Source organism: Centrocercus urophasianus, unplaced genomic scaffold, assembly GCF_019232065.1.
Source record: "Centrocercus urophasianus isolate 14NV4802_14NV808 unplaced genomic scaffold, USGS_Curo_1.0 seq_14, whole genome shotgun sequence".
Taxonomy (NCBI): Eukaryota; Metazoa; Chordata; class Aves; order Galliformes; family Phasianidae; genus Centrocercus; species Centrocercus urophasianus.
This window is the reverse complement of record NW_024884586.1, coordinates 16,924,657-16,947,871: the sequence shown is the minus strand read 5'-3', so window position 1 is coordinate 16,947,871 and position 23,215 is coordinate 16,924,657. Positions and strand designations below refer to the sequence as shown.

The 23,215-nt window shown below is 54.4% G+C and overlaps 2 protein-coding genes across 6 annotated transcripts in view; both read left to right on the top strand.

Moving 5' to 3' along the window:
• Positions 1 to 5,265, top strand: part of CREB3L1 (cAMP responsive element binding protein 3 like 1) — a 41,514-nt gene extending 36,249 nt beyond the window's left edge. For 2 of the 3 annotated variants that reach the window (XM_042814005.1, XM_042814004.1), the window contains exons 10-12: positions 2,672 to 2,792; positions 3,210 to 3,456; positions 3,861 to 5,265. In XM_042814005.1, the coding sequence (XP_042669939.1) occupies positions 2,672 to 2,792; positions 3,210 to 3,456; positions 3,861 to 3,897 (405 nt within the window). In that variant the 3' untranslated portion in view covers positions 3,898 to 5,265. The remainder of the gene's footprint in view (positions 1 to 2,671; positions 2,793 to 3,209; positions 3,457 to 3,860) is intronic. The other variant, XM_042814006.1, reaches the window with a different exon arrangement.
• Positions 5,266 to 12,281: 7,016 nt separating this feature from the next.
• Positions 12,282 to 23,215, top strand: part of DGKZ (diacylglycerol kinase zeta) — a 38,544-nt gene continuing 27,610 nt past the window's right edge. The window contains exons 1-2 of one of the 3 annotated variants that reach the window (XM_042813643.1): positions 12,364 to 12,383; positions 19,850 to 19,948. In XM_042813643.1, the coding sequence (XP_042669577.1) occupies positions 12,379 to 12,383; positions 19,850 to 19,948 (104 nt within the window). In that variant the 5' untranslated portion in view covers positions 12,364 to 12,378. Of the gene's footprint in view, positions 12,384 to 13,452; positions 13,635 to 19,849; positions 19,949 to 23,215 lie in introns of those variants that run through there. The other 2 variants (XM_042813644.1, XM_042813642.1) reach the window with 2 other exon arrangements.

Below are 23,215 nucleotides of genomic sequence, written 5' to 3'. Positions count from 1 at the left end.
CAAAAATCTGCTCAAACTTCTGCTACTCTTTGCCACCTCCATATCAGATCAGATTTTAATGACAGATTTTCTTTTCTGTTCACTGCTTTGTTGCTTCATTCCCAAGTTCTTTTCACATTTTTGGGTGTGACCCCGCAGTACCCAGTGACTCATTGCTCCTTAATGCAACAGCTCATCAGAGCACCACTGGCTTCAGCAATTCTTCATTGCTACTACCTGAAATGAGCAAGTCCAGGAGAAGCGCCTTCCAGACATCCCCAATGCCATAAAAACTGATAAAATACCTAATTTAGCTTCCCAGCAATGTCTTATCTCTCTTAACTGCTCCCTTCATTCCACAGTATCGCAGCCCACACAGCAATTCTCTCAGGCTTCTGAGCTTTGAAGCATTTCAAGAATTTGTAATTTGCTTTTCTATCTTTGGCCAGTTCCTCTCATCAGCCTCCTAGTTCCCATTTTCCATTTAGTCTCCAAATAGAGCGCTCCTTATCAAGACAGATATGTAGAATAATCATGCCTTGCAGCATGGGCGTGCAGCAGAAGACCCTTCTCTTCTCACTCTGTGCCTTTCCTGATGGATATATTTCTAGCTAATTCCTGAAGGCTCCAGCAGCGAGCAGCCCTCAGCTCCCCTAGGCAAATGATTACAGCATTTTGTTATCTTTCCCAGTTAAAACTTTTGGATATCTCATCTAAGTCTTCCTTGCAATAACTTAAATTTATTGCAACTTACAGCAGGCACACTGTAAGCAATATCAATTTATCCTTTTTGCAGCTGTGTTTCACATATTTGAAAGCTGTTATTTAGGTCACTTCCTTCAGTCCACTCTGCTAAATCACCAGTTTCTTCTATCTTCCCTCATAGGCTGAGTTACTAACTCACTGCTTATACTCAAAGATCTCTTCCAGGTCTTTTCCAATGGCCCCGTATCTTTTTGGAATAAAGGAGCCCAAAGCTGGGTACAGTGTTGCACCTGAAGATCTATACAGAATCAACAAGCCATTCAGGAAGCCTGTTCATCCAGTGAAGCTGAGATTTGCCCTTCCCAAAGCAACACACCTTGTGCTTCACCTTCACTCCCAGACCTGCTTCTGCCAAACAGCTGCCTGCTCACTTACTTGGTGTCGTTCCTTCTGCTAATCACTCCTACCACCTTGCTGCTCTCAGTGTTTGCCTGCATGCATCTCCCTGCTGTTCTCTTCAAACATTTTTCCCCAGTGGTCACGATTGCTCCAAATGCTGACCAAAAGCCCATCTGCTCATGGTCTCTCCCACCTGTAGATTTGATACTGACTTACATCCAAGTTAAGCTTTAAGATGTTGTATCTTGCCAGAGCCACAACAGATATCTTTGCTATTCCATCTTCTACATTCTCCCAGCTTAACAATGAACTATTTGTCAACTACTTCTGAAGACACTTTTAGAAACAAATTTTTCATCCACCTTTCCAACTGATTTTGTAGCATTTTCCTCTAGCTTAGCTTTCCTTGTTTTTAAGAATTCCAAATATGATGTGTCTAGCAACTGGGTTGTCCATAACTGGTTTCCTTACTTCAAAATCAGTCACGAAAAGTCTGGAAAACTAAATTTCCTTTTACATAGTATGGTATCCCTGTGCTATCATAGGATCTTCTGCATATCCTGGAATCCGCTGGTGGCCCATATTAACTTGAAGTACTAGCTTCCGTGTGTTACTTAAATGTGGCTATTCCAAAATACTTGGCTATTCCAAAAAGCAATCAAGAGATTGCCACTGTCTGATTTGTATACATGCTGTAGAAGTCATCAGCAGATGCATTGCCTCTTTAGATTTGCTCAAGCTGATCTCTACACTGGAGGCAGCTATTAATATACTATCCTGTGGGTGGTATATTAATGTGGGATCCATAGTGTTCAGGTAATATTCATGTTGGAATTCAGCTAAAAAGGATTTGGCTCTTTATAACTTCCCATTTGCTCTGTACTGTTAGCTCCCCTAATTAAATGGAGTCCCTTTCCATCATGACAGAACTTACAGATAAGTGCAAAACCACCAGAGGGGAATTTCCAGGGTTTCATCTGCATCTCTCCTTTTATTGCTGTCCAGTAGCTCTGACTAATCTGCCCACAGCCAGAAGACACATGGCTCACAATATGTGCATGCCCAGCTTAAGTTGATCTCCTTCCTTGGACTCCGCCCATATCATCAGAAGTTGGGCTGCTGCAGCTCTGCTGCCACTTCTGTCCTAGTATGGAGAGTAACTTGCTTCCCTTTGTAATCTGCTGTAGTATCTTATAGATGTCTCCCAATGAGCTTGTTTACTTGCAGCCCACTGCAATTCCTACTGTGCTAATGGCCAGGTTCCCTGTGATCAAGGCAAACATCATCTCTTCCCTTGTGCATCCTTCCTTCCCAAATTGCTCCTGGGCTGTGAGCATCTCAGCTGGACAGGCAAGTTCTCACTATGGAACTATAAATACTCCAGAAAAAGAGCAACACAAGGAAGCTTCTGAATGCCCCTTCTTAGATTTCCAGTAGAGATTAGCAGAGCAAGTCCTTCCATCCCTGTGGGACTGCAGTGACTGATGGCAATCCTGAATACATGCTCTCACACAGATGTGCCTGTGTGCTGAGAGGGGGCTTCACTGCTGTTAGTGGCACTGACTGCATGTTGATATCTCCTCACTAGGTGCTGGTGCTCTGCTTCGTTCTCATCCTGGGATCCCTGATGCCCTGTCTCCCAGAGTTCTCTACAGCATCACAGACAGTGAAAGCAACACCAGCGCCAGACATTTATACAACTAGTAAGAGTGAGTCTAATGTGGTACCTCCCTTTAATCCCATCAAACCATTTCCAACTTTTTTCCTGCCACATCTATTTCAGGGGTAGCACTGACCCTTCAGAGCCTACCTCACCAGATCTTGCTTGGTGGGATTCATGGCCTGTCAGTGGTGTTATAGCAGCACATTGTTTGGGCCTGTGTTCATTTTCATCTAGTCATTCTCCCAAATAGGAAAGGCTGCCAAATGAAGAAAAAGGCACAGGTCAGATTGCCTTCTGAAGAGGTGGTGTGTCCTGGGCAGCATTTGCCTGGTGAAGCTTACAGGAATGGGGTATTTTTCAGAGCAGGACAAGGCCATAGCTGGGTGGGCATGTGCTAACCAACACTGTGACCTTTGTGAGAGACCTTAACCACATTATTAACCCATGCTCTCTTTGTTTCCAGTTCAGTCACGGAGCCTCTTGTTCTATGATGAGGGTGCTGGCTCCTTAGAAGAGAGCTACAGCTCCTTCCTAACCATGGACCATCCTGAGGGGTGGGAGGTTGAAAAAGGGCAGTCTGACAAGCCAAGGCCTCATCTGGCGATGACACATGAGACAGCCAAATACATGAGCAAATCCCATCTGGAGAATCCTGACCAGAACCAAACTGACCCAACTCTAACCCACCTCAAAGAGCAATTTCATGAGAGGTAAGCAGGTGCGGACCACAGTCTGAGCCCCAAACCACAGCATGACATCTGGGAGGGACAAGCAAGCATGTCCCCTTCACTGCAAGCTTAGAGCAACCAAGCTCCCTGGGGCAGGCAATTAGACAAGCAGCTGCAGGAGGCCAATGCTAGCTGAGAGCATAAGACCAAACTTGTTTTCAAGAGCAAGAATTTGGAACTCTATAATCAATGTTCCACTGCTCTAAACATGAGCAGGGTGGGATGATGCAGGTGGTCCCAGGTTTGCTCTTCATTCAGTGGCCCAGGGAAGACCTCCATCCTGGTTAGAGCATAACAGCTGGGCAGAGAAGTGAATTTGCCTAGGAAACTGCAAAAAGCCTTCACTGATGTCTTTGTCCTTTTTTTTTTTTTCCTCTCCTCCTCAGGGAAACAAGCTCCAGTGAGACAGCTGAATACTTGTAGCAGCTGCTGGACCTCAAGGCCTCGTCTGTCTGATCGCAGGATTCCCTCCTCACTGACCAACTGAGGGGACTTGGTGGGAGAGGACACTGCATTCAGACACTCCTAAACTGGCCTTGAGTTCAGCTCCTTCCCATCCCCATGGTCCCCTTTGAGAGGAGTCACAGGACTGCCAGAACCAGTAATAAACGTCTGACGAAGTCCTGAGACGCCTTCTTCTCCTGGCCTTATCTCCTGCTTGAATGAGCACTACCCTATGGGTGTGGGCTCACCATGGAATGGAGGGAGGTCAAGAGTATGCCCTCAAACTATTCAGCTCACTCCCCAAAGCCTCCATGGGGGCTGTCCCTGGCCATGTACCCCTTGGCTACATCCAATGCATGTGAAAGAGAGAGAGTTTTACTGCTCTGCTTAAGGGACTTTGAAATGGGTCATGCTGGGACTGGAGAGTTGACTCTGGAGAGTTTGAGCTCATTCCTTCCTCTCCATCTGTTAGTATACTTCTGCCTCCATCAAGAGAAAACCTAGCTCTTCCTTGCTCTAGCTTTCTCTTAATGGATGTGCCTACATAACTTCCACGCCAAATATCTGCAAAGATCTGCACACAAACGGAGTGGGGGAGACAGATCCCAGATCAAGATAAACCACCATGAAAATTAACTGGCAGCTTCTGGGCAACCAGAACTCTAAAACAGGGAGAAGTTTTTCCCCACAGCCCCATTCTCTCCACCCCCAGCACCTTTGTTTTGGCAGAGGTGGTTTATTTTCCTTTTGGTTCCCAGCTTGGGCCCTACAGTGTGGTACTAATCAGAACAGTGCTTTCCCACTTCCTATTCTACACACCCCCTGCTTTGAGAGTGAGTGTGGGAAATCCACTTCCACGATCCTATCACAGCTCTCCACCCAATTCTGCCTCATGCCAAATGAGATCCTCCTAAGAACCATGAAGAAGAAAGAACTCTGCAACCTATAGAAGAGCTGCAATAGAACCATAAACCCCTCATATCCTGATATCACTGCTGGTGCCCAGTAGCTTTGTGAACACCACTGATGACATACTGGCATCTCTGGAGACTGTTACTTCTACCAGGAAAGAGGTATCACATTTGAACTGGCCAGAGTCACCAAAGACTCTTTCAGCTCTCCTCCTGCTAAGTGCCAGCACCGAAGTCAGCAATCTCTTCCCATACCACCTATCAGGCCAGACTTTCCAAATTTAGTTCTTGTAACACCATAAAGCAATGGAAAGTACCACAATATAGGATAACAAAGTCTTTGGGTACAGCAAATGAGGACAAACCTAAATGCAGCAGCTATGGCTACAGAAGTGGAGAAGGAAAGAAAAACAAACAAACAAACAAACAAACAAACAAACCAACCAACCAACCAAAAAAAAAAAAAACCAGCCTACCTTTGGAAAACCTCCAGCAGTCAGGAACATCTATCAAGACACCTTTACCTCCACTTCCAACCCTTAAATGAGGTCTGGGAAGGGGTGGATCCTGGCTCCACCCCTTCCAGCCACTCAGGTGCATTGTACACAGCTGAGCTCCCCTGGGCTGGCCCTGCCTTCCCACCAGGTGCTCAATCACTGGTTCAAGCCGTGACTTAGCATTTCTGCTACAGTGCTGAAATGACTTCATCTCAAACGTGTTCCATTCTCTTTAGCATCCAGTCATCCACTTTTCACCCTTTTTCCTCCCTTCTCCTGCTGAAAGGCCCAAGTGTCTCCTCGCTCTGTACCCTCAGCTGTCCTTTGCTAGAAGGACAATGTGGGACTTGAATTTCTGAGATCTGGGATGCAGCAGATTGCATATGGGAATCTCTGTGTGTGCTCCACTAGACCTCACAGCAGACAACCTTGAAGCTTGTTTTGCTTTAAGTGACCTGCACTCAGACCATGCTGCCCCAACCTCTCTACCAGTCTCGCCCCCTGCTCAAGAACTGGAAGAACTGAGAGAATGGCCCTCACATCTCTCTCTGTCCCCTCTTTTGAAAACTGCTTTTGCCTTGGAAGCCACTTAGGACAAATTTGGACACAACTAGCTGCAACCACACATGCTTGGCCAGTGGGATGAGGAGGAAGAAGGCCTTCAGCACAGCTCTTCTCAAGGTTCACACAGGATCTGCTTCTCACCAGATACCAGAGTGCTCCCAATCCTCAGCCTCTACCCCAGCATAGAGAACCACTGCTGGGTCCAAGCACACCCTCCTCCACCCCAGCACCTCCACTGTGCGTGTCCCCATGCCTCCCACTCCCATCGTTGTACAGAGACCAAGAGCAGAACTCGTTTGTACATAATGAAACTTATTTTGTATTATTGCCGATCCCTTAAGATATTGTATTTTGGAAACTCTCAGATCCTATTTTCAGTATTGTATTTTATTAAGAATTAGTGCGGGCTTAGCATCTATGAACTCCTTTCTTGTTAGCAGCTCACTTTCTCCTTGTACTCCAGTAGCTGCCTCTTCCCTCCTGTTTTATGTTTTGTTTTGTCTTGTTTACTTGTGGGTTTTTTTTTTCAAGCCATCTTTTCTCTTTCTTCTATCACTTGCTCTGCATTTGCTTAGACAAGCAAAATAAAAATAAAATAAAAAGATGCAGCATCAATCCTGGGTTGACGAATCCCTTCATTCCAGCATGGTTGTCACAGCTTCTGACCTCATGCTCACCAGATGTCCCATTTGTTGTCTGCAAGTGGAATTGGTTCAGTGCTGGGAGCTCATACTCAGTGTTTGGGCTAGAAGCAAACTTGCATGTTTTAGGTCAGTGACTTGAGACCTGATGGCCTGTTGATCTGCACCTCTGATAGTCCATTTACATCCACGAAAACTGGTGTGAAACTCGTGGCAACAGGGGGTGTAGGAAATTAAGCTTTATTCTAGAGAGCTCCTGGTGGGTTTGTTAGGATTTGGACATTGAAATGACCATAAATGGCCCAGGCAAGAGTTATCTGGACTTTGGAGATGCTTGAACAAAGCATCCTAAGAGGTTAATTTGTCCAGCATTGACGCTTTTAACACTGACACATTTGGAGAAAGCAGAACCCCTTCCATCAAATCTAATCCTCTCTATTCTGCAGTTTGCTGGATAGCATTCTGAGCCGTTCAAAATAGGCACATTAGGATATTCTGATCTTTGCTGTGCCTCCCAAAATGCAGCCAACTAATCACACCTCCCAGTTTGGCTACAGCAAGTAATTAGAGCAGAACGAGGGAATTAGCTAAATGAGAAGGCACCTTCTTTGAAGTCACCTTCAGCCTTGCTCAGTTACACTCAGTGCACTCCAGACATCCACAGCCCACTTCTGCCATGCCAGTTCAGGCTCCTTCCCGTCTGGGATCATGTTGCTGATGAGCCCGTGTACTGCCGACATGTACAAGCCCTGCACAAAAGAGTACTGACGGAACACAGTCTTCATTTTGCAGAGATGAGTTATTCCCAGCCATTCTCTGTTACCAGGCCAACTTGGAAAAAAAACACAATTGCCTTTGCAGCTCACCGCTGCAGAGCAGGGCACTAGCGGTTCATGGGAACATTGATGCCTTGCAATAGGACATATGCTATTGGAGCTCTTGGTAGAACATCCCCACTTTCCAGGTGCAGCTTGTTCCCTCTGGGTGTCACTGCTTGGGGCTGTACCTAACTGTACTTCTTGTACAGATCCATTATGAAATATGCAGGCTTTGTTCCTGCTCCCTGGCAAGGAGCTTTGGGTGCCCTTGGGGGGAACAGGGTGATCAAGCCTTCTCACAGCCTCAGGCTGAGTGTCCTTTAACCGTGTCAGAGCTGGCACCTTGTTCCATGTGGGTTTTCTTACCTGCTGGAGCTCTCTGCCTTGTGCCTGATGAAATCGCCCATCAGAGGTGCAGAAGCTCTTTGCACCTTGCTATGACCCATGCAGGGGCCACTCAGCCTGCAAGCAGGAGGCACCAAACTCACCCAGTTTCCTGTGGGAGGGCCAGCCCCCATCTAGCAGCTGCAGAGGGGAACAAAGCCCCTGTGGAGGCTGGAGGGGGTGAGTCACGCTGCAGGAGGGAATGGGTTCCCTGCAAGTCACGACTGCACGAGAGAGCAGCTGGGGCGGAGGATGGGGCTGCACCATGGGTCTGGGAGGCACACAGGTCCTCTGGGCTGGGAGGCAGCTGCTACATACCCTCAACACCCATTTCCCCATGCACAGCAGGTTCAGGCTCAGCGTGTGATAAATCCGAGGCAGAACAAATTGAAAGCAAGGTGCCAGGCACATACAGGAGCTCTGCAGGGTCCCTCAGCCCAGCTGACACGACTGGGACCGGGGCCACCGAGCACAGCCCCAGCCCAGCACACACAGATGATGCCGTTTTTCTGCTGGATATCCGTGCTCAAAGGTGGGGAGCCCTTCCCCAGGCAGATCTCACCCCGTGGAACAGGGACCCAGAGCTGAAGGTCCTTTGCTCTGCTGGGGCTGCTGTGCAAGTTTTGGGGTGCCTGCTGCACACAACTGCTTAGGGCAAGCAGCCTCGGCTGTGAGAGACCAGGGCTGGGGATGCCTCCACGCTCCTCTGCCTCCCAGCCTCCAAAGGGTTAAGTGCCAGTTTCAAGTGTCTCTAAGGTGACACTGCGCTCCCCGCAGCCCCCCCTCCACACGCACACGCTCACGCTCACGCTCGCTTTCTGCTTTGTCTTTTGAGTGCTGCTGCAGGATCGGTGCACAGGCACCTGCCTGCCTGCCTGCCTGTGCTGCTGTGGCGGGGAACAGTAGGAGACGTGCCGGGCCCTGGCACTTCAGGCTCCTTCCTTGGTCCCGACACGCTCTCTCCTCAGCCCTCTTTTCCTGCACCTCCGAGCAGCGGCACTGACGTCTGCAAGTCTCTATCTGCTGTTCCTCCTCTCTGCCGTGTCAGGGCAGCGAAGGCAGACAGAGGCTGAGCCACGGTGCCTGAGCGCTGCAAACTGGTGCTGAGAGGCTGATAGACAGCACTGCAGAAAGTTGGGCTGCTGTTCCATTGCTTTCCCTGCGACTTTCTCAAGGAGCAGAGCCCTTCCAACATCCTCCTAAGGCCCACGGGCAGCCAAGCAGAGCGCAACCCAGCCGGGATCAGCACCTCACTCCACATGGCTGAGGGGCCCAGCTGGAGAGAGCTCACCCCTGGCAACGGGGACAGCGAGGGAGCCCCAGGAGACACGGGAATCATCCCAGGATCTACGGACGTGGAGAGCACTGGGCGAGAGCAAAGCTCTGGCCCCTGTGGAGCAGAGCCAGTGTGGGACAAGGTGAGAGGGGCGGCGACAGCGGTGGAGATGGAAGAGCAGTTCCTGCACTTGGCCATCAGGAAGCAGGTGTCCTACAGGTAGGAGCCCTGGGCTGTATGCAGACATGCTGTGGGGCCTGGGCTGGGTGTAAGGGATGAGTCTTTCATCTGTCAGGGTTGTCATGGGGGTCACGCCCAAACTCCATTCCCAGAGCCGGGTGCTGCTCATCCCTGCACTCTTTCCCACAGCCCTGTCCTTGAGTGCAAAAACAGGGAGCTCCCAGCAGGGAGAAGTAACGGTGATGCTGAGGTAAGGAGCTGAGGCTGGAAAGCCTCTGGGGCAGGCTGCTGCAACAGGAACATCCATTCCGGCTCTGGGTTTCTCTGTTGGTGTCATGGAGCCCAGCAAACCACCACATAACACTGTGTCCTACAGCACTTGGAGAGCCAGCTGTGGGGATTTGAGGCCCTGGTGTGCAGGGAAGATTACCTACACTTTGGGGCCCATTTGCTAACCTCTTGGCTCAGTGCCCGTGCATGCAACAGCCCTTCTCCCCCTTTGCGAGGGCAGTGAAGCAAACTAGGACCAAATTGCTCTCTAAATCCTGCAGTAATGGGAACTAATGGGAAACCGAATTAGTGCCTGCAGAGCAGGAGGGCCCTGGGCTGAGTCATCCCAAGCATTAATTACTCTTGCAATGGGTGACAAGCAGGGGCTGGGTGACAGTGTCCCACCTGAATTAGCACTGGCTACAAGCTAGGGCTGTGGCAGCGCTCCTGGCACAGCCTGGCCCAGGGGCTATAGAGCAGGGGGCTGCCTCCACCACTGAGATGAGGGATAGCTACACCAAGTGCGGGAGCAAAGCGGGCTTTTCTTCCTTTAGCTGTCTTTCTTCAGATGTTGAGCGGATTAGCCAGCTGCAATTACCCAGCCTTCACCGGGGAGGAAGGGAGCATATTGCAGCCTAATTTGATCAGCCTGAATTCTCTCCAGAGCTGTCCGATATCACAGGGGAATGTTCACATCCTGCTCTCTGCTCCATGTGTGCCCAGGAGCTGGGAGGATCTGGCAAGGAGTCCCATAGAAACCCGACAGAGGCATTTCCCGAGCCCCAGTTCGGAGTTTGGAGGCCCTCTTCCATGGGCTGTTGCCCATCACCAGAGTCTTCAATGTCACACGGAGGTGGAGGCCGTGGTGCTCCTGCTTCTGAGCAACCCACTCCTGCTGGGGCTCATTAGTCATCAGGAGGGGCAGGCGGCAGGAGCCGCTATATAAAGGCTTTGAAACGAGCAGAAATGATATGAAGCCTATGGAAATAAAGCTCTTTCCATAAATAGCTGCCGTGGTGTACGGAGGCGCCTTGGGCGGGCGGATAGATCTCAGTGCTCAGGTTATATTTAGGGCTTTGAGTAGCAGTTCCATGCCAAGCTTATTAATGATGCTGGCTTGGGCAGCAGCTCTGCAGATTCTGGGACACTTTCCCTGCAGGGAGGTGCCCCCACAGTGCTAGGAGGGCCTCTGCTACCCTGCACCACAGCAGACCCTGAGCAAGTGCTGGGCCTTTGTGCCTCTGCCCGCACTGCTCAGCCAAGGAGTGTGCCTTACGTCACATTAGCTCCTGTTCCAGTGTGCCGAGCAGTGGCATAGCACCAGTACTGCCAGGGATCTTTGGGCCAGGATTCCCAGCAGCACCCTGCAGCTGGACACTAGCATGCGGCATTTGCACATCTTGGGTGCTTTCTTGCCTGCTTTTGGACTGAGACTTGCAGCAGTGACCTTCTGTTACCACAGCCACTCCCGGTAGCGCAGCCCGCAGGGGTGTTCACCGAGAGAGGAAACCACATTGCAGGAGAGTGCTTGCTGCTCAGGGCTTGCGTGCATGACAGAGGACATGCTGGGAGCTGGACCTCCCCTCCTGAGCTCGCAGTTCTGCTCCGGCCACCCCCACGGGGAGGCAGCACCTGGCAAGGACTCCAGGGTAGTCAGAAGAGCGGCTCCCAAGCCCCCTGCCTGGCCATGTCTCCACGCAGCCAAGCAGGGTTCTGGGGGCCCAGCTGCTCAGCATAGTTCCCGGGTGACAGATAGGATGCGGGCAATGGGTAGGATGAGCTGAGCATCTCACACGCTGTTCCTTGCTGAGCTAAATATAACCCAGAATGGAGCAGAGGGGCTTTGTTGTGGAAATAGCAAAGGAGGACATGCTGGGTCACCACAGCAGAGCAGAGGGGAGAGGAGGGTGGGCTTGTTCCAGCCACTGCACTGGGACACCAGGAATGGGGATCTCTGCATGCCCCAGGGGCAGAGTGGTGAAGCCCTCCCATCCCAGCTGGGCAGCGCAGGAGCTGGGAGAGAACCTGAGCTGTGGTAGGGGAGCAGCAGTAGGGCAGTCAGCCTGGCTCCCACCTGCCGCCCTACTAATTGCATTAGCCAGACAGTGCCGAGCAACATCATTGAATTGCCATCCATCCCCACCGTGCTGAGCCTGCTCTGCCAGCGCAGACATCTGTCTCTGTGTCACCGCACAGCTTGGAGGAGGTGGCTGGCACCATGTATGGCTTGGGTAGCTTGACCCAGCAGGTGGCCTTGGTGGGGGGGGGGGGGCAAGTGGATAACCCTTTGGACTTTGTGCGGGACCCCTGCAGTTTCACACAGAGAGAAGGACTTGCTTGCTGGGCCTTTCTGAGAACTCTGGGACAGCATGAGACTTGGGAGCATGTGGCATGAAGAAGGACACTGGGCTGGGTGCTGCGGGGCAGGGCGTGAAACTTGACAGAGAAATGCCCACAGCAGAGTACGGCACCCTGAGCTGCCCTTGTGCACACAGCGGTGATGAGGCCATCACCTCCCGGTGCTCGTGCTTCACTCAGGTGCTTCCCCAGGGCCCTCCACAGAGCCCAGCACGGGACCTGATAGCCATCCCAGGCCACGTGAGGAGAGCTGACCCAGGCTGCAGGCTGTGGGAGGAAGAGCGTGGCGGCGCTGGCCACAATGACAGCCGCCCTCGCACTTCCAGGAAGTGCGGAGAAAGGAACCAGGTGGAGGGTGCAAACAAAGCAGGGCCCACACCACCACCACCGGCTGCAGAGCCCTGCCAGGCCCTGCCCTCGGGATGACTCCGGAAAGCGGCCACCAGGGCAGGAAGAGCGTGCACGAGCCCCGGGCCGGCTGAGCAGCACCCGCCTGTGCTGCGGCAGATGTGGCGGCACCGCTCATGGGATGTCCCCCAGAGCCCCGCGGGGACCGCAGTTATGAGGTACCGCTGGGACGGGTGCTGCGCTGCGCTGGGGCTGAGCGCCGGTGGCCCCCGCAGCGCTGCGGGGTGGGGGGAAGGCTCCTCCAAAGTTTCCTGTGCTTTCCCAGCTCCTCGCCCGCAGTTCCCTCATCTATCCCGGTGCCGCCGGGTGAGCACAGCCTCACCATTTGGGATGTTGGAGGGTCGCACTGCTGAGGGGCACATAGGATTTCCTCTGGGCCAGCAGCTGAAAGCCCCCATCTGCACCCATTAGGGCACCGACTTGAGGGGCACACGGGCATCGTGTGAGTGGCTGCCCCCAGAGCCAGGGGTGGGGGTGGACCTGCACCCTTTGCAAGGTGACGCTCTTGCCTGGCTCATTTGCCATGCAAAGAAGGCTGCTACGCTCCCACTGCTCAGAGAAGCTGCAGGGCGGCAGTGACGCAGGCAGGCTGTGAGGCGCAGCACTAGTGCCAGGGCGAACAATGGGAGGACGAGGGAGGCCCCGCCGCTGTCGCCGAGCCTCTTCCTGAGCACGGGGGCGGCAGTAGGGCTGACACTCGGCTTCCTGAGCCCTCAGCACAGGGCCATGGCTGCTGGAGCCTGGCTGGGGCACCCACATTCAGTGACACTGGGACTTAGTCAGTTTGGGATTCGGTGATGCTGGAACTTAGTGACACTGGGACTCGGTGACACCGAGGCTCAGTGACACTGGGAGCTGGTGATGTGGGAGATTGGTGACACCAGGGCTAGGTGACACCGAGGTTGGGGCTCCATCCCCTCGCTGCAGCCCCGGGTGGTGATAGCAGCCCTGCCCCAGGGGCGGCAGTCCATGAGCCCGCGACGCGAGCAGGGCTCGGGGCAGCAGGTGCCCGGCGCGCGGCGCCCGGACGGCGGCAGGAGGCGCTGTCGGGCCGGTTCGGCCTCGGGGCCCGCCGGTGCGCGGCCGCACTTCCTGCCCGGCCGCCGGGCTCGGGGGGGCGGGCGCCCGCGCCGCCTCCCGCCCGTCCCCCTCGGTCCCTCCCCTCGCATGGAGCCGAAGCGCGGAGCGGCGGGCCGGTAGCGGCGGCGTCGAGCCCCCAGCCCGGCCATGGAGGCGGCAGAGCCTCCGCCGCCCGGCGGCTCGCCCTCGTCGTCGTCCTCTTCCTCCTCTTCCTCCGCCGCCGCCGCCTCCGGGCCGTCGGGCGGAGCCGATCCCGAGCGGGGGCCGCCGCCGCCGGGCCGCCGGCACAGCAACAAGCGCTTCACCGGCCTCAGGCTCTTCGGGCGCAGGTGAGCAGCGGCCGGGACGCGGCTCCGCGCTTCTCCCGCCGCGTTCCGGGGCCTGCGCGGTGCGGGAGGACTGCGGGCAGCGCCTGCCCCGCGTGTCCGTGATCGGAGCGGCGGAGCCACGCTGCCCATCACAGGGCCCTCTGCCGGGTCTGTTCGCCGTCGGTCCAGCTTCTTCTAGCCCGTCGTGTGCCTGTGGCAGGGGGCCGTGCCGTGGGACGTCCGTCGAGCCGCCTGGAGCATCCGACACAGTGCTCGCCTAAAGGACGGGGTGCTGCCTGGCAGCCTCCCCCGGCCCATCGGCTGTCAGCCCCGGCTTCGACCCGCAGTGCTGGCACCGGGCACTGGAGAGGGTGTTGACCCCACTTACATAAAACATGCAGGCAGCTGAGATGAGGTGCCAAAGGGACATGGCATGCTGATAGAGGAAGATGAGATTGCGTTCTCCTCCTTTTGAACTATTGGCATGGATAATGGGAAGCTGGCTATCACTGCCTCACTGACGCCAGCCTTCTCCCCATAGAAGTCAGAGTCCCATGTCCGGAGGTTTGTTTCCACGTGCCCAGCACCACATGTCCCCATCCCCATGCTCACACCTCGCGCTTCAGCTGCGATTTCAGCAGGCTGTCAGCACTGGGGCTGTGCAAGGTCTGCGCTGCTCCCAGGGAGCCCCAGGTCCACACTCTGGGCTTGCTCTCTTACCGTTACTGAGTGTCCTTCAGAATCACGGCATTCACTTTATTTTTGGGATGCTACACCCACGTAAGCCAAGAGGTGTCTACACCATCCAGAGATGTGTAAAAATGAGGATAGATCAGTTCTGAAGGGCATTGCTGGGGGGACTGTCCGACCCAAACTGCCTGATCCTTCCTGGTGTCACTCTGCTGACCATGAGTTTGTAAGCATCCTTCTTGTACAGGGGGGATGAAGCAGTATGTAGGGCTCCCAGTGTGGTTTCACTAGTGCTAAATAGAGAGGAAGAGTCCCACTTTCAGCTCCCACAGTATGCCTTGCGAAGTCATATAGGAGCTGGGAGCGAAGAGCTTACAAGGTCACTTCACCCAGTGCAAGAGCTGCTCTCCTCTGCTCTGGTTTCACAGCTGGCAGTGGTGGCCATGTGGAGCTTCTTTCAGTCTCTGTCCTTTCCCTCATATTAGTGGGTGTTTCTGGCCCCTGGAGGGTCCTGCTTCCTTGTGTAAGCCATTATTGCAGAACATGGCGGAGCTGACAGAAAGCATTTTCTCCTTGTGCAGAGGATTTGTGCAGTGCAGGTGCATGCAGTACAGGAAATGCAGACCTGATCCCATGCAGCATGTTTTGCAGCATGCTCGAGATGCTTTTCACACTGTTTGGTGTTTGGATACTTTTCTTCTTCTGCTTCCTCTGACAGGGACGTGGTTCTGCCTGGCTGACAAATCCATTTCTCAGAGCTGTGAAAAGCTGTAGGGGTGTAAGAATAGATTTTTAAGGGGCATATGGGAGGGAGAAGTCCCCACGCACACCTCTGAGTGGAGAGAGCATGCTGAAGATTGGTGGAGGAGGATTGGCTGTGGGCTGCTGAGAGCTGCTGAATTTGTGCCCACCTGAATAGAGGAGCAGAATGTAGCTCCGAGTTCCAGTTCACTAGAAAGAATTGCAGGGTTAAGTGCTTATTCTTCTTTGTTTTGGAGAAGTACAGTTAGTCCCTATCCCCAAAATGCTTTTCAACAGTGACTGCTGAAGAAATTTGCACCCCCTTGGATTTTGGAGTTTAGCCAGAGTGTATTTGGCTGAAGTAAGTGGAGAAGAAACTTTGCACTGGGAGATGAAGCCTTGCTCTGGGGTGCCCGAGCTGCAAGGAGAGATTTCCTAAGCTGGGCACATGCCACTCAGCCCTGCCTGCACGTTCTGTCAAGACTGCTGCTTGCTCAGGCCACAACAGCAGAAGGCACAGCTTGCTGTGTGCAGCCCAATGAGTGGCAGACTTAAGAAACAGGAGACTGCACCAATATTGAACACTGCTTGTCTTGTTGGACCCCCATGGTACCTGTCCCCAGGCTGGCATCCAGTGCATCATGGACATCTCACTGCAAGTGAATCCTGGGGGGTTTTTAAACAATAGGAGATGAGACCCCAGGCTGGCATCCGGTGCATCATGGACATCTCACTGCAAGTGAATCCTGAGGGGTTTTTAAACAATAGGAGATGAGACCCCAGGCTGGCATCCAGTGCATCATGGACATCTCACTGCAAGTGAATCCTGAGGGGTTTTTAAACAATAGGAGATGAGACCCCAAGTTCTGCTTGCAGCACATTAGCCTGCTGTGTTTTGCAAGCAGACTTATTTCTGTACCTGATTAACTGCCTTAAAGGAGGGTGAAGTAATTGGCTCCAGAGCTGACAGAGACAAGTGCACAATATGTGCATCCGGGCCACAGATGGGTAATTCTTCTAATTGGGCTGATAAAGAGATTGGAGCCAATCAGATAATAGGTAGTTGGGATTAAATTTCCTTCCTAGGTGCCCTGTTTCTTGTGGTGTAAGTGAACAGCATGGTTTACCCCTTCCAGCTGGGAAGGAAGTACCGTGCTGGGGACACAGCCCTCCTCCTGCATTTCCCATTGCCAGAGCGGTGAGCTGCTGATGTGAGTCTCCTAGTGAGTCTCAGAGTCTTTACAACATCCCCTCCACTGGGCACTCAAATGTGATCGTGAGTCTGATGTGGCAAGGTCATGCCAGCACAGCCTGGGGAGCGTGGGATGGTGGCTGAAAGCCCTGGCAGGCCTGCACCCAGCCTGGGGGCTGCGTGTCATTGCCCTGGGAAGGTCTGTGGGTGGCACAGCATGTGGGTAAACGGCACTCGAGAAACGGAGCTGAGCGCCCGCCTACACCTCTCTGGGACGATGCTCGTCTTTCTGCTCGATGCTGACGACATGTGAGAGCAAGGGGAGAAGCACCTGTGGGAGCACTGGCTGCTGCCCGGCCTTCCCCTGAGCACCATGCTGGTGGCATCACTGTGTCCCCTTGAACTCGTCATTCCTTTGCCCAACTGGCCCAAACCCAAGAGATGGACACAGGGCTGAGGACCTGCTTTGCCCTCACACAGGGGTGGTATGTAGGCTGTGCTATGGGGCAAATTCCAGATGCTTCAAGGGCAAAGCAGGCAACTGTGGCAGCAGTAAAGATCTTGAGCTGTAAAATCAGCACACTGTCAGAGCCCGAGCAAAGCTTACCTCAGGACAGGCTTTTTCACAAAGCACCTCGCTGCCAGCTCAGTGTTGAGCAATGGAGAGGATGCCTCCTCCTCCTCCACACATGCAGATTTGGATCTGGCTGGCAAACCTCTCACTCTCAGCTCTGCCAGCCTCATGCTCTGCTCCACTTGCAGGTGGCAGAGGGCAGATAGAGGGCTGGATCTGGCTAGCAGCCCCTTGAGAGCCCCAGCTGCTCCAGCTGAAGCCACCTGTGTCTGCAGGATGTGTTGCTGCATTGCTGGCAGAGACTGGATCCTCACGGTTCTTTCCCTCCTGGCTCTTCTCCCTCTCCTGTCCGACATCAGGGTGTGCGCCAACTGCCTGCTGGAGAGTAGAGGTGGAGAACGGGGCAGAACTTCTCATCTGATTCATAGCTGGAGTGTCCTTTCCAGGGATGTGTCACCTCAGCAGAGGGCTAAGACAAAAAACAGCAATCCTCTCTATTCCTGACTATGAAATTATGGGAAGAGGGAAGGACAAAGGAGGAGCTGGGGGGCAATGCAGGTTTTTGTAGGAAGGCAGCATTTGGTGCTGCAGGTAGTGCAGGAGGGAGAACTCAGGGCTGTGTGGTTGCTTGGGTCCTGCTGGGCTGTGGGAACAGCAGGTGCTCATAGGGCAAGACCAGGTTCTGGGCAAGCAGAGATGCTCTTAGAAGAGCATCCTGAGCCCTGGCAGGCAGATGGGGCTGCAGCATGGGATTTCTTTCTGTCATTGTGCTGCCATGCCCAGGGAGCAGACAGTCTCTCTGAAGACTTGGCAGAGCCTCTGAGGATAACTTCCAACTCTGCTCTCCTTGCAGCTCTGGCTTCTTTTTCCCAGGTGACTCTGTGAGCTGAAGCGTGAGAGTTGCTCTCAGCCACACGCTTGCTTGCTCACATAACTGAGTACTGAGCTCAAAGCAGATTTAGGGCTCGGATTCCTTGGGACCACAAACCATCCTTCTTAGGAGAGCCTGGGGGGCTGGTAGGAGGTGAGGTGCTTCTGCCAGAGCCTTCTGGATGTAGGGCTTAGATGCAGGGCCTGCTTGGGGTCATGGACAGGGTGTGGAAATACCAAAACCTGTCCTGCTAGTTCTGGAGCTGGCACCTGGCTCTGGAGGAATAAGTGCCTCTGTTTTGGTGATCTTGAGCCCAGGAACTTTCCCCAGTCCGGCTGTCCTGTACTGCAAAAGCACAGTCCCTTTTCTTCGTGTTTCTGTAGAAACTTGCAGGCATGGCAGCAGCTGCAGTCTCTCTGGGAGCTGTGAATGCTTTTCCCTCCTCCGCATCAGGATGTTAAGTAGGTGGTGAAACTGCACCAGCACATGTGACAAGGCTGGGCAGAGGGGATGGAGTCCCCCGCTCCACGTCAGACGCATGTGCTGCATCCAGCAGTGTTCTCCTGCCCACAGTGTAGGGGGTTGGTGCCTGAGAGGGCTGATTTGTAATGAATTCTGAGCTCTGTCCTACTTGTCACACTGTGACAAGTGTGTCCTGCTAACCCAGAGAACCTCCGCTGGTCCCCAACATTCTAGTCAGCCTGGGCCATCTGCTCAGCCCTGCCCGCATGCAGGTCATGCTTTCTGGGTGAGGCTGGCTGCAGCTCATCTCTGTGGGGCAAGAGCACTCTCAGGCTCCAAAATACGCTGTGGCTTTGCAGAAAGTCACGTGGCCCCACTGGTTTTCTGTCCCAGGAAGTCAGAGAAGCTAACAAAAAGGCTCGTTACAAAGGGTTTTCCCCTCATTTTGGCACAGCTTGTCTCCCACAGGAAACGTGGGTGCCAATGTGGCCCATCTCTCAGTTGCTGTTGGCAGCCAGGTGTGGGGGCTGTGCTCCCCAGCAGCGTGGGGAAGATGGGAAACCATGGGGCAGGAGCACCTTAACCTGCCTGGGGCCTGATCTGCTCTCACAGACAGGCCCTGGGGCCGGAGGGCAGTCACATGCAGCCCCTCCATGTAAAAGTTCCCGCTCCATCAGATTATCCGTATCTCGTCCTGCCTCGCCATCCTGCCTCGCCATCCTGCCTCGCCATCCTGCCCTGGCCAGGATTCAGCGCTAAGCCTCTTACTGCACAGACCTGAGGTCACTGTGCAAGGGAACATCGCTTGGGGCACACTCAAATGTGGCGGGGTTGTTTTCTGCGGGGATTTTGCTCCCGATGGAGGCTGGCAGATGGCGGGATTAAGCAGCGGATCTGCTGGCAAGGCCCTGTGTGCCTTCCTGCCACTGCACACAGGAGAGGGACCCGTCCCGTGGCATAGGGTCTGAAGAAAGTCTTACCCTCCCACTCTTGGCCAGTGCTGCTCACTGCTCCTCTTGTGCCCACCAGCAGGGCTTGGTGCCTGCATACTAGTTTGGGGCAGGCAGGCCACTCTGCCCTGCCCTGCTTAAACAATGCACCTTCATTTGAGGTCTGTCAAGTGCCTTTGTAATTTATTTGAAATTCAAATCCTTGCCCAGGGCTGGCAGCTAGGGCGAAGGCTGCCAGGAGCCTGGCTGGTGCAGGGCAGGAGGAGGAGGAGGGAGGCACAGCTGCCTCCTGCTGCAGATGTGGCCCTGGTTCCCTAGCTGTGCTTCCTCAGCCCTCAAGGTTTTGGGGTACCAGAAGCTCAAGTGGTGAGTGTGGGTGCCGGGAATGCCTGGGCTCTGGCTGTCCCACTGCCCACAGCAGCTCTCTGGCAGCAGGCTGTGAGTGGCTCTCGTGGTGTTTGTCTTGGCCCTGGGGTTGAGGTGACTGGCCTGGGCTGGGTTTGTGTCCCAGCAGCGGGATCATGATGCTGGACAAGGCCTCTCCTTCCCAGCAGGGTACTGCACCCTCCCTCAGGTGTGCCTGTGAGACCCCACAGCTGGCAGCTGGGGAGGTGATATGGGTGCTGCCACCTCGGCTGTGCACCAAGGCCATGGGGAGAGCGTGCAGGGAGGAGGGACGTTGCCAGGGCAGCAGCGCGCCGGGTGGCTGCAGGCATGAATGGGAGGGCGTGCTGACCACTCTCTTTGTGTCCCCAGACTCCATCTGCCCCACAAAGGTGTCCTCCCTTGTCTCCTTGGCAGCCAGCCCGGCCGATGGGGATCCCGGAGGATAAGGCACCGGCCAGCCGTGTATAAGTACGTGGCATTTTTATTGGCTTGCGCAGGCTGTGCAGTTCCAGCAGCTGCTGCAGAGAGAGAGCTCTCCTTCCTCCCACCCACGTCTCACCCCACGTCACCCTCCTGTTCCTGCGCTAACCAAGGCCACCGAAAGCCAGGCTGCTGCCTGCTGCGTGTGTCACTAACCTTGTACCTGAGGGCAGCTCGCTGCCGGACTTCCTTCTGCTAATGTGACAGCCCCATCCTGCTGGTGGTCCGGTGAAGGCATGCTGAGGGTTTCTTCCTCCATATCCTGGCTGTCGTGTGCACGAGGGCTGTACCACCAGGCCCTATGTAGCTGAGCGCTTGAATGACCTGAGGTTGGCTTATCTGGGTGGCCAAGCAGCCTGAAGTTCAGTGGGTTAAGCATGCCAGCTGGGGTGGGAAGCCAGGACTGGGAGGTAACTGTGTCTGCTGCCATGTGGTTGTTATGTGGGGGCCAGCACTGAAACTAACCATGGTGGGGGATCATGAGTATTCCCAAGGAGGTGAGGGGATGGGGCAGGTTTCCCTGCTTCCTGTGCCCTTGTGGCCTGTGACATATTGGCCTGCTAATGGCTTGTTTGCCATTTCTTGGCTTTTGAGCTTTCTGCGTGTTGCCCAGCTTGCTGCCTCTAATCACAAGGTGTCCAGCTCTCCCAGCCCTTAGGCACAGCAGCACTGCACTCCTGCAGGTGGAGGTTCGGTAGCAGCGCCAGTATGGCCGCTTTGCTCCTGCAAACTGGTGTTAATGGGGTTTGGAGAGGCCGAAGCACTGTGGGTTGAACACCAGAGGGCATGGTTGCTCTTCTGTGCTGCACACAGAAGGAGGGCTACTATAGAGGGAAGAGCTCTTAAGGCTCCTTTCGTGGTGCTTACTTGGTCTGAGTACTGTGGGACGACCCTTCTGCAGGCCCTATCTCCTTGCTCATGGGCCATTGCTGCATTTTTTGTCCTCTTTTCTGCAAGGGGAGCACCCAGTGCAGATTGGGAAGACAAAGGTGGCAGAGCAGTGACCAGCAGCTGGGCCTTCATGGCAGGAGCTCTTCATGCCCCTCATGGCTCATGGTGGGAGCGCCTGTTGTGCAACCCATGCTTTCTGAAGCAGAAAGGCTGGTGCTGGGGATTGCTGGGAGCAATGAAGCAGGGTGAGCAGAACAAGGTAGCCCTGCACTTAGCAGCCTGCAAGATGCCAGCCCACATCCCAAAGGCCGACCACTCTGCCCCAGCAGTGCCATTTCGCCCAGGGTCTCCTCTGCTGTACAAGTGCCCATTAGAGGGTGTGAGGAAAATGGCAAGGGGATTTGGGGTTGAGGGAGAGAGAAAGAAAGGAAACACGTGAGGGCAGACATGCGGAGGGCAATCACAGCAAAAAGGGTGGAGGAAAAAATCAACTTCTCTTCCTGCCCTACCTTTTGTAACAGGGACAAGCTGACCTTTTGCAAAACCGAGAAGTGATGGGTTTAGCATTGCTGAGTTACTTGAATCTGTACATGGAACAGGGAGAAAAAGGCTGAGTAACACTGCTCCATGGTGAAACTGATGCCACACCACAGATGGGACTGGATATCAGCAACAGGGTCACAGTTAAGCCAACAAGTGCCTTTTGGGTCCATGAGTTGGAGCTTAGTCATGGGACTATAGTAGAGGCTCGTGACATGGGGACAGGATCCTGCCCCAAGCTCAGTGTGGAGTCCTGGCTTCTCAAAGTGCTGAGGTTTCCCCAGTTGTCTGGCCCTGCTCCTTTCTTGCAGGGCCTGGCCATGGCTGCTGCTTGCTGTGGAGTTTGGGTGGATTTCCCCCACGGAAAGCTGGGCTTAGGGCTGTGGGCAGCTCAGTGCTTGTTGACAGCGAGATGGACAGCTAGTTGCATAATGATTTTGGTTTCCTCTGTGGTAAATGCAGTGGGAAAACACTCTGTCAAACCCCAGCAAGCAGATCTCAGCAGGGATATCTCAGGACTCTGCTCCAGGGGCTTTGGTTGCAGCTTGCACTGCAGCTTCTGGGTCAGCTGAGGCACAGGTACCTGCCAGGGGGCAGCTGTCCCTCTGCCTGCTGCCACTGTGGGGTCAGGGCAGAGCTGGAGTCTGGCCCTGGGGAGAGAGGAGGAAGGAAGCAGCCTGGTACCGGGAGCTGCTGGATCACAGTAGGGAGAGGGCAGAGGCTGGTCTCAGCGAGCAGACACTTCCTGCCGCCTGCCCGGGTGTCTCCAGCTGCCAGCAGCACGAGAGCAGGGCTGAAAACAATCCGGCAGCAGTGCTGACATTTGTTAATGTGAACTCTCCCACCGCTTTGCAAAGACCTCGTGCTCCACCTGCGTGACAGAGCTGCTGCGGCGGCTCCCTCAGGCCTGGCTCCCCTCTGATTAATGGTTTCCTGTGATACCCATCGGCAGCACAGCCGCGGGAGGACGGCTGGCCCTGCCTGCCTTTGCCGCTCTGGCAGCGATCTCTGTTGACGTTTTGTTGTTGTCGTTTTACTGTCTTCTCTCCCCGGTCCCTGAAGAGCGCTGGGTACGGTCCAAGCACACGCAGGCTCGCACGCCCGCGCGCAGAAAGAGCTCCGGCTCTAATTTTAGCCATGAGATGTATGCAGGGAGTAAGCAGCCGGGAGGAGGCAGAGTGTGAAGGGATGAGGAGGTCCCAGCTGCGGGGCCGCCGTGACTCACCCTAACTGGTCACCAGCACTCACTGCTTTGGGATCTGGGGCTCCTTCCTTGTGGGCATCTCGGAGTGATTTGGCCATGGCACGGCCCTTGCCACAGTGTGGGGAGGGAACGGGCTCCTGCCAGGTCCTCGGGCTGCACAAAGGATGTCCTAAGGGGGGGGAATGGCTTTGGGGGAAACTGTTTCGTGCCACGTTTGCAGAAAGGGTTTGGTTGTGAAACATCATTTTGGGATGTCACCTCCAAGTGCCTGTGCCAGAGGGGATCCCCCTGCTCCCATACTTACCCAGCACTGCATGTTCTGCAGGGGCAAACCAGGGTTTCAGATCTGAGGGGACAAGCATCTGGGTGCCAGGGATCCCTTTTCTTCCTGGGCCCCTTTTTTGTGTGTGTCCTTTGCCGGGGGTGAGCCTGACTGGGGCTGTGCGCAGAGGAAGTGCAGTTGGTTATTTTAATGAGCACTGTCAGGGTTTGCAGAGCAGGGAGGAGGCGGAGGGAGCAGTGGAGCACTCGCTCGCCAAACTAGGACTTGGTTGGGGAGGGCTGGCCCGTCGCTGCTCCGCAGCTACTGCTGCCCGCTCATCACCTGCGGGGACTTCAGC